Here is an 11,193-nt window from a genome sequence, read left to right as displayed (position 1 = left end):
TGGCATTGTTTCTTCTTCTTTTTCTTTGGCTTGTTGTGCTGCTCGCCCCAGTGTTTGCTCTGTGATCGGTGTTGGTGCTTTGGAATACAAAGCGGGGAAATCTTTTTTGGATAAAAAATGATATAAGTATTTTTTTGGAGACAAACGATATAAGAAATGGAAAAGGCTAGAAAACCAACTGGAAGGACACTCCTCCTCCTCACCTCCCCTGCGGCTTCGCTGCGGCCGTGCCTTCGTGAGAGACCAAGGAAACCAAAACCATCGCCCCCAGAAAAAAACATCTCGAGAAAACAAACGAAAAATCCCCAATCCATGAAGCCCACCACTGTGTCGCCTCCCGCGGCGGCGCCGGCCACCGACGATCCCTCGCCATCGCACTCCGACCCCTCCTCGGCCACTTTCTCGGTCGAGCGCCGCGGCGACGCCTCCGCCTCCTGCCGATGGACCCTCCCGGACTTCCCCCGCACCCGCGCCCGCACCTTCTACAGCCGCTACTTCGAGGTCGGCGGCTTCGACTGCCGCCTTCTCCTCTACCCGCGCGGCGACACCCAGTCCCTCCCGGGATACCTATCCCTCTACCTCCAGGTCCTCGACCCCAAAACCCCATCCTCCTCCTCCTCCACCACCACCACCACCACATCCTCCAAATGGGATTGCTTCCTCAGCTACCGCCTCTCCGTCGTCCACCCCTCCGATAACTCCAAGTCCCTGGCGCGCGATTCCTGGCACCGTTTCTCCTCTAAGAAACGTTCGCACGGCTGGTGCGACTTCGCTCCATCCGCCGCCGCCTCCTTCCTCCTGCCGCCCCACGATTCCCTTGTCATTGCTGCCGACATTTCGGTGCTATCGGAGACCGCCTCCTTCTCCGAGGCCGACGGCCGTTTCACCTGGAAGGTGTTCAACTTCAGCCTGTTCCGGGAGATGATCCGCACACAAAAGATCATGAGCCCCGCATTCTTCCCTGCTGCCGCCGCTGCTGGTGGGAGTGACTGTGGACTCCGGATTAGTGTCTACCAGAGTAATGTATCTGGTGCAGAACATTTATCGGTGTGCCTCGAGGGCAAGGAGCCCGTGGTTCAGGCAACCTCGGCGTCATCTGCGTCAGCATTGGCGGCAACTAGTGCAGGGAGTGGCGTGCCTGATGCTGACCGTGGTTGCTGGTGTCTTTTCCGTGTTTCAATCCTTAATCAGAAGCCTGGGGGGAGCCACATTCATAGGGACTCATATGGGCGGTTTGGAGCAGACAGTGCCAGCCTTGGATGGGGGGATTACCTGAAGATGGATGAGTTTTTGGCTGCCGATGGGGGTTACCTGTTTGATGGGGCTGTGGTGTTTAATTCCTCGGTGCATGTGATCAAGGAGTCTAACTCATTCACTCGTAGCTTACCACCGGTGGCGGGCATTAGTGGTGCTGGGGGTGGACGATCTGGGACTAGAAAGTCGGATGGGCACTTTGGGAAGTTTGTGTGGAGGATCGAAAACTTCACAAGATTGAAGGAGCTGCTCAAGAAGAGGAAGATCACTGGTTTGTGCATCAAGAGCAGACGATTTCAGGTCGGGAATCGCGACTGCCGCCTTATTGTTTATCCACGGGGTAAGTATTTGGAAAAATGCCTTCTCAAGATTCATCTGGTAGTTTCAACATCAACTCTATGAAGTTTGCTGACATATACTGCTAAAAACGTGATGACCAAACCTAGAATTTTTATGCCTATATGATTTGATCAGAACTGTCACTTGCTAAATGGGCTGAAGTTTCTTAACCATTTGCAACATTGAGAATCCACTAGATTTTGACCCGTTCCGAGTTGCAATTTTGCATTCAGTAAATGGAAATTCACCAGAAAATTCATGTTTGTGATTTTATTTAGATAATATAGCTACTAGCTTGTATCACTCAATAGATTCAGTGGTGTGGCTTTGATCACCTTTTTTAGAAATTTGAATCATTGCCTATGAAAGAGGCACAACCCCATTTTGTTCATTTCTTGCAATTATTGTGTCAGTTATCCCTGTTTGATATGGTCTATCACTATTTGCTCTGATTGACAGCCAACCTTGTGAATAACATGCACTTGGATATTTGTTTTGTTAAATAGCTGTTAGCCTGTTACCTTACCTCTTCCAGAACAATATGCCATGACTCATGGAACACTACTAAATTGATAACAAATCCATCTGATCGCTATCGAAAAATCAACTTCCATGTTATAAAAATATCTAAATAAGGATATACATTTTGGATGATCTGTGCAACTGCAATTTTTTAGCCCATTGTATCCTGCACAGAAGACAAAATGTGTACTAAATTAGTTGTCATTTTAGACCCTCCACACTTGTTTTTCTTTTCACAGCAGATTTGGCGCAAGTGCTTGCATCTGCAGCCTCTTGTTGGTTGACGTGCCTTGTTTTTCGAGAAAACGCAAAAGAGCTTGCGTTTCATTGTATTGAAAAGGGGGGATTAATAGTTACAATCCTCCTAGGAGGCGGTTACAACTCTGGATGGTAGTCAACCAACAAGAGGCTGCAGATATTATAGCATGCTCTTGTTGGTCCACATATTATAGCATGCTCTACATCCATGTTTATTCTTTCATGGTTTTCTCTGAGGTGCCTCAACCAACAAGTAGGTTGCGGGTACAACCACTTGCCGGGAGTAATTATTTCTCATCTTGACCATCCAAGGTCCATGCTTGCATGATGTCCATCCACTTTCTGTAAACCTGTGAAAATTTCAGACTGTTCTACGCACTTCCCCCCAATAGTAGCAACCACAGTGAATTAACTTCAGCTGTTAAATCATGAGTGAGATGAATATATCTTGCCTAGAGGCTACATAATGAAGTTCATTTATTCTATGAGTTGATCATAAAAGAATTATAAGTATATCGAACAGCAGTAATAAAATCATTTGACATTTTGAGTGCAACCTGGGTTTACCGGTGAGTTGTTGTTAAGTTTGGAGTGTTTGTTGGTTCAGCCTCTGCATCACAATTTCTTAAACGACACTGTATACATATGTAGGTAGATTTTGAATTGCCGTTTTTTATTTACATGCCACATATTTCAGTCACCTACTTATTTATCCTTCTGAATGAATTGCCATTTATCTAATTTATCTTCCACATATTTCAGCACCTTACTTATTTATCCTTGTGAACTTATGGTCTCATTGCAATCAAATCACTGCTAGTTTCCTTTCAGTTAGCTATCAGTATTGTTACTTTTTAAATTAGGTAACTGCACTATCAGAATGTACGTACTGACTTCATCAGTTGGTTCTCTTAATGTTGCTACAATCAGGGCAGTCTCAACCACCATGCCACCTCTCAGTGTTTCTGGAAGTGACAGATCCCCGAAATACTACGAGTGAATGGACCTGCTTTGTGAGCCATAGATTGTCTGTTATCAATCAGAAAGGGGAGGAGAAGTCAATCATGAAAGAGTCTCAAAATCGTTACTCTAAGTCAGCAAAGGATTGGGGTTGGCGTGAATTTCTGACATTAACTAGCCTCTTCGACCAGGATGCTGGTTTTCTTGTACAGGACACTGTTGTGTTCTCTGCAGAGGTTCTCATTCTGAAGGAAACTGCAACTATGCAAGAGCTTAGTGACGAAGATTCTGAAATATGCAGTTCAAGTTCTGGATATCAGATTGATACTTTACCAAAACATCCGTCATTTACGTGGAAGGTAGAAAATTTCTTGTCCTTTAAGGAGATTATGGAGACAAGAAAAATTTTCAGTAAATATTTTCAGGCTGGTGGCTGTGAGCTGCGGATAGGTAAACGAAGTTTACTTACTATTCAGTCTTGTACTGTATAGTTTCTTTTGTATTTTCATATTTTGTGCTTACATAACACAACCTGCAGGTGTATATGAGTCATTTGATACAATGTGCATATATCTGGAGAGTGATCAGTCATCTGGGGTTGATCCTGATAAGAACTTTTGGGTACATTATAAGATGGCTATACTCAACCAGAAGAACTCTTTGAAAACCGTGTGCAAAGAATCTTCAATTTGCACAAAAACATGGAACAATTCAGTTCTCCAGTTTATGAAGGTTTCAGACATTCTGGATCCTGAAGCTGGCTTTCTTGTCCGGGACACTATTGTCTTCGTTTGTGAAATCATAGACTGCTGTCCATGGTTTGACTTCTCTGATCTCGAGGTGCGGTTAGGTTTGCTAATCTTTCATTGGGCCTGTCTATTTGTGCTTCTTCTGCTAGGTTCTAGGGCGTTCTCTAAACTGCTTTGGTGTGGCAGGGCATGCAAAAAGGCTGTAGTTGTAATAACCAAAAGTTCAGCTTGAATGTAGTTGTGCAGCATATGTTATATCGTGTATGAAGGTACACAAGGAGAAATAATTAAGAATGAGAAGTCCTAGGGTACTCTTATTTGACCAGGATGTAGGCCACTTCTAATTAGATCTTGATTGCAATATTTAGCATTTAATAAACTGGTCATACCAATCACTGATTAATTTTAAGCCTGGCGAATCTGCAATTTGAGTACTTCAAGGTACTGTTAAACTGTGGAATGCAATACTTAGATTACTCTGCAAATTTTATGAACTTTCGAGACTAGCGCTTTATGATTTAGCAAGTATCGTTACAGACTTGTAATTCATTAGCTGCAAGTACATGCCAACTTTAACAGTACAGCTGACAAATGTTTTTCTTACAAGCACTCCAGTTTGTTGTACATGATAAATTGTAACACTGATCAGATTACTGTTAGAGATAAGTTAGCTCTCATACGTGCATATCTTTTCATCAACTAACCCAAGAACCTTAAGTGGATATTTTGTGTGTAGTCCATTGACGATAACAAGGCTAAACATGAAAAATGTTCTTGATTTTGCTTTTATAAGTCCTAACTATGGTCTATAACAATGTATGTGTCATATCTGGCCATCTTCCATCTTGATGTCCATTTCTATCCAGTATTTTACTCAAGCAATGGGGTATTCTCTCTATATATTTTTAGGTTCAGTTCAGAAATATGCTGTCTGAATTATCAGTGAATGATGAGTACATGACGTTTGCCTCCTTTTTACTTCTAAAAGAAGTTATGGTAGATAGGATAACATTTATCTGTGAGAATTATGGTTTGTATATAGTAATTCCCAATTAACTTATCTGGCAGGTATTTGCCTCAGATGATGACCAGGATGAGTTGTCAACAGATCCTGATGAACTTATCGAGTCTGAAGACAGTGATGACATGAGTGGTGATGAGGAAGATATGTTCCGGAACCTCCTCTCAAGAGCTGGATTTTCACTTACATATGGAGACAACTATACTCAGCCGCAGGTTACCTTGAGAGAGAAAATTTTGACGGATGCTAGTGCGATTGCTGGATTTCTTACTGGCCTGCGTGTTTATCTGGATAACCCAGCAAAAGTGAAGCGCATGCTTCTTCCTGCCAAAGTGTCCACCAAGGGTGGTGGAAAGAAAGATTCCTCAAAGTGTGATTCAAGCTCCACAAGTCTCATAAATTTGTTGATGGGTGTTAGCGTCTTAAAGCAAGCTATAATTGATTTGCTTTTAGATATAATGGTTGAGTGCTGCCAACCTTCAGATGAAAGATCATCATATGGCTCCTCCTCCTCAAGCTCTAAAACTGCTCCTGATTCAAATGGGGCTAGCTCTCCATCAGAGCTCATTGTGGAAGGCGAACAAACAGAATGTGCATGCAGAAATCAGTATGAAACGGCTGAATCTGATACTGTTAATTTTGGGCGTAATCTTGGATTAGAAAATGCAGAGCTAAATGCAAATGAGATGCCTGTCAAGATTCTAGAACAGTCCAGTTGTCCTCCAGAGACACCTGCCATCGATCTGCCAGGGGATGAAAGTTCTGATCAAGCTTCTGGGGTATGATTTAAGGGTCCTATCATATTCATCCTCATTTTCATATTTTATTTTACCAAGTATGCTAACCTGCTGTTTTTTTTTCAGACAAAATGGCCAGACCAGTCAGAGGAACTGTTAGGACTGATTGTTAATTCATTGAAGGCACTAGACTGTGCTGTTCCACATGGATGCCCTGAACCAAGAAAGCGGCCTAAGTCTGTCCAGAAAATTGCACTTGTACTAGAGAAAGCTCCAAAGAAGCTTCAACCTGATTTCATCGCCCTTGTACCAAAGTTGGTTGATGGGTCTGAACACTCACTTGCTTCTTGTGCCCTTTTAGATCATCTTGAAAAGGCAGATGCTGAGCCATCACTGAGGTTACCGGTAAGTTTGACGCTTTGAACTAATCTTACTTTTTTTGGGTGCCTAATTTCATTTTTGCAAAGAAACATAACAACCATAACTTCTTGGGTGAACAGATGTCTGAATTGCCTGAATATTATGACGCTCATGTCTCTATATTTGTGACCTTAATGTCTCTATATTTGTGAAGATAGCCATCATTCATGATATAGCAGGCTAGTAATATACACAAGTGAGTCTGATATCTACTTTGATTTCTTTTTTCCCATCATGGCAGGTTTTTGGTGCCTTATCCGAGTTAGAATTTGATGCTGATGTCTGGAAACGAGTATCTTTTCATGCACTTGAATTGTTGTCTGATTCAAATGATGAGCCTCTTGTAGCAGCCATTTCATATGTTCTCAAGGCGGCATCACAGTGCCAGCATATTCCTCAAGCTGTATGTTTACCATCGATAAATCTCTTGTTACTTTCTCTATACTTGTATAATCTTTTCATATTACTACTACTAAGTGCACTTACCTTTTTCCCTCCCCAAAGGTTAGAGCTGTTCGATGGAGATTAAAACGTTTGGGTGCTGATGTTCCACCGTGTGTGCTTGAGTTTTTGTCTAAAACGGTGCATAACTGGCCAGATGTAGCTGAAGCATTATTGAAGGATATTGGTTCTGAGCCTGAACCTGATAACAGTTGTCTCTCCACGCCTTCTAGTACTTGTAGTAAAGATGGGCTTTCAGCTGAAGGGATGCCTTCTTGGCAAGAGCAAGCTGTACATGGAAGCAATCATCTATCAGATGTTTTTGTACTCATAGAAATGTTATCAGTACCTGGATTATTTGTGGAAGTTGCACGGGTTTTTGAAAGGGCTTTATTGCAAGGGGCCTTTGGGCTGCAGTTAGTAGCCATGGTGTTGGAAAGACGGCATTCTCACAAGTTAAGTTCAAAGTCTGGGGCTGTCGTGTATGATTTACAGAGCAAACAAGTTTTATTAGATGGGCAGTTTGAACCCTCGCCCATCCAAGAAGGTGATTTCACTTCAGTCCTTGCACTTGGTGAGGTATTGTCTCTATCTACCTCAGCGAGGGTCCAAGACTTCGTGCGGATGCTTTATGCCATCATGTTTAAGATCTATGCCGAGGATCATTATAGATGCAGATTTCTGAAGGGCCTTGTTGACCGGGCAACAAATACCTCAGATAACTGTCGAGAAGTTGACATAGATATGGATGTCTTGGTATTTCTTGTTAAGGAGGAGTTTGGAATTGCTAGACCTGTTCTAAACATGATGCGTGAAGCTGCTGAAGTTGCTCAGGCCGATCGTGCTAATCTTTGGCACCAAATATGTGCTACTGAGGATGAGAATATTCGTTTGAGGGAGGAGATGGACATGGAGCAAACTAAATTTACCAATGAAAAAGCTGCATTAGCCCAACGACTAACTGAGTCTGAGGCAACTACAGGACATCTAAGGGTATTTCTTTGTTGTGATTCAGCTGTTGACCTGCCCTTCTTGTTTGTTTCTCAGCTTAACACTTGTTTATTTTTTAATTGTTGTAGTCTGAACTAAAAGCCGAGAAGGATCGTTATATTCGGGAGAAGAAGGAACTCTCCAGGCAGATGCGGGAGATTGAGAATCAGATGGAATGGGTGCGATCAGAGAAAGACGAGCAAATTGCAAAGCTATCTGCTGATAGGAAGAATCTTCATGATCGTGTTAGTGAAGCAGAGACACAACTATCACAGTTTAAAGCACGGAAACGCGAAGAAATAAAGGTAAGAGTTACTGTCAAAAACCATACAATACATACTTTTCCTACAAACACACCCTTTAAGCAGTGCCATAAGTGCTAAGATTTCCTACTTTTTCCTAAAATGCATGCCTTGTTGATTAACTCACACTGGCAAAATGCTAGTAGATTTATTCATAGATTTCAAGGGTGTGTTTCTTATTTCAAGATCATATGAAGCAAGTCATGTTGGTATGTTTTGGTATTACTGTTAACTGTTAGAATTTGCCTTGTGATACCATTGGAAATTTCAGTGAGAAAGACAACATTGATGTTTTACGGTTTGCATCCATCTTGTATGCTGCAGAAAGTAACTACTGAGAAGAATACATTGGCAGAGAGGCTGAAGAATGCTGAAGCTTCAAGGAAACGATTTGATGATGAATTAAAACGACATGCAGCTGAAACACAGGCTCGCGAAGAGATTAGAAAATCACTTGAGGCTGAAGTAAGGAGGCTGACACATAAAGTTGGACAAACCGAGGGAGAAAAGAAAGAAAAAGAAGATCAAATTTCTCGCTGCGAAGCTTACATTGATGGAATGGAGTCAAAATTGCAAGTTTGCCAGGTTCGCGACCTTGCTAGTTTCAAAAATAGATAATTTCATATTCTCCAATGTTCCAGAGATATACTTTTGAGCTAAGCTATGAAATATCATTGCAGTGTTCTGGTAGAAAAAAAATACGCACAATGGAGTTGATTTTCCTATGATACTGTCATAAAAACAAGGTAGACGAGGATAGAATAAGTAACATGTGAAACCATTGTTGGAAAGTAATCATCTTTAAATTTAAATTGTAACCATGCATAGATAAAACTGGGTGGCCCTACTATGATACTGCCATAAAACAAAGTAGGCAAGGGTAGAATAAGTAACACGTAAAGCCATTTTTAAGGTGTAATCGTCTTGGAATTTTGAATTGTATCCATGCATAGATCAAATTGGGAGCTCTACTTTTTCCGGGGTGCCAGTTTACAATGTTTTAAATTATTTATTTTCCGTTTCTGATAAGTTTTACCTGTAGTTTGCATGTTTACAAAATTGTTGGGACCCTGATATGTGATATGGACAGATGCAGTAATAACTAGTGAGCCAAACACCAACTAAGGAAGTGTGGCGTGCCGAAGTTAACGCAGCAAACTTAGGGCACCAAACTGAACACCTATATCGTCACTATTTATATATTAGAAATTTTGCATCAAAACATTACTGCATGTTGTATTTACTATTGTATCTTGTTATTGCAGCAATATATTCGTACTCTGGAAACATCACTTCAAGAAGAGATGGCTCGGCATGCCCCACTGTATGGTGTCGGCGTGGAAGCTTTGTCACTGGAGGAGCTTGAGACCCTTGCAAACATCCACGAGCAGAGTTTGAGACAGATCCATACAATCAGGCAAAGGAAAGGCAGCAGCCATCTCTTGAGCGTCCCTGGCTTGTTCCCCTCGTCTTCGATGGCTGTTGGGCCGCCTTCCTCATTGATCCACACGTCCTCCATAGCACCTAATGGCGTGGGTACCCATGGAAACGGGCACATGAACAATGCGGTGGACCGCTGGTTCAATCAAACCTAGCCACGAGATGCAACTGCAAGCGGAAGGCCCGAAGATGTCCATTTTGTGCATTGGTCTGATAGATCCCATTCACCAGCTGCCGAGCAATCTGGCGTGGCAGCCTTTTTTGTTCTTGCCTTTCTGTTTGGCTTCTCGCTTTGTATTCTGGAGTGGTAGTGCTGTCGGCTCGAGATGTCATGGGCGCCCGTCAAGGGGCTCCATGTGGAATAAGCTGTAATAACAAAGAGACCCGATGGAACTATCAGGTGCAAGTGGAAGCTATGGAAATGGTTGATATCACCCATTGCTTGATTATTTTGAAAAGCACTGGGATTCCTGTCTCCCTTCATTTTCGTTTCAAAAAGGTGCAACATCAGTACGTGTTTCATGTTTACATCTATTGTTGTGTTGGGCCTGGTAGATACACATTGGCGCTAGAATTTTCCTTTTGCTGCATTGGGATTTGAGAGAATCATACATACAACAGAGATCAAAGGTGCTGTTTTTTAGGGGATTTTGTCTTCTTAATTGAATGGAACTTTAGAGCATCCAAACCACTTAGGGCTAATTCTTGTGTTTGATTCTCTCAGAATCTTTGACCCCTTTCCAACTTCTCTCAAAATCTTTAACCCTCATTTTGTTTTTGACAATCCTGCCTATTTAGACCCTATAACCAGCTAGAATTGTCAAACGACGAGGGTTGAAAATTCTGAGAGAAGCTGGGGTCTAACTAGTTAGGATTGTCAAATGAATGAGGGTTGAAGATTCTGGGAGAAGCTGGGTCTAACTAGCTAGGATTGTCAGACGAACAAGGGTTGAAGATTCTGGGCAAAGTTGGGAGGGATTCAATTTGGGTCTAACTAGCTGGGATTGTCAGACGAACAAGAGTTGAAGATTCTGGGCGAAGTTGAGATGGATTCAATTATGGGAGTCGAGCAAAAGAACTTGCCCTTATTGGGGCTATACAATAACACTTTTTTAGTTATTGGGATGAATGCTCTAGCAGATCCTCAATAAACTGACCTCACTAACTAATACTCTCTCCATCCTAAAATAAATGTCTCAACCTTAGTACAGTTTTATACAGAATTTATTTTGGGACAGAGGAAGTATGACATATAAGACCCACTTATCATTCAACCAGCAATGATGGTCTGGCGGGCAGACTAAGGCATAGCCTAGTGGTGGGAAGGGGCTGATGTCTTCCCACCCACCCTGGTTTAAGGCATGGTACTTGCAATTTAGGTTTGTTGCACCAATTATACTGTAGGGGGTTCCCTTACAGTCTTTCTGTCAAAAAAAATGGTGGTCTGGCGGTTTGTGGCAGCGCACTGACGTGGCAGTATTGGGTGAATCGGAAGACTTGCCAGTTTTTCTTGCCCAACTCCCTTTAGTAAACCAAAATTATTGAGGAAAGTGGAGCTGCTGGAGATGCTCAGTAAGAGCATCTACAACAGTGATGAGCTAATTTGGCCCCTTCAATGCCCGTGGACGCGTCTGGGCGCGTCCGGGGGCACTGACCAAACACGCCTCATATTTCATTCTTTATATCTGCATATCTCATATCCGACACTCTATATCCATACTATACTTGCAACGTGAGCTACTTTACGTGATCAAACAACG

General features: G+C 42.4%; 1 protein-coding gene across 1 annotated transcript; it reads left to right on the top strand.

The window, feature by feature from the left end:
* The first annotated feature begins 259 nt into the window (after positions 1-259).
* On the top strand, positions 260-9,910 carry LOC119317104. Its single transcript, XM_037591501.1, has 10 exons — positions 260-1,594; positions 3,304-3,783; positions 3,872-4,173; positions 5,151-5,882; positions 5,967-6,245; positions 6,502-6,663; positions 6,765-7,694; positions 7,781-7,996; positions 8,318-8,578; positions 9,259-9,910. Exons 1-10 carry the CDS (start codon positions 313-315, stop codon positions 9,586-9,588), a joined length of 4,974 nt encoding a protein of 1,657 aa, XP_037447398.1. The 5' UTR covers positions 260-312; the 3' UTR covers positions 9,589-9,910.
* Positions 9,911-11,193: the final 1,283 nt, after the last annotated feature.

The sequence above is a fragment of the Triticum dicoccoides genome, chromosome 6A (assembly GCF_002162155.2).
Source record: "Triticum dicoccoides isolate Atlit2015 ecotype Zavitan chromosome 6A, WEW_v2.0, whole genome shotgun sequence".
In the NCBI taxonomy this organism is placed as follows: domain Eukaryota; kingdom Viridiplantae; phylum Streptophyta; class Magnoliopsida; order Poales; family Poaceae; genus Triticum; species Triticum dicoccoides.
Note: the sequence above shows the minus strand (reverse complement) of the source record. Positions and strands in the feature narration are given on the sequence as shown.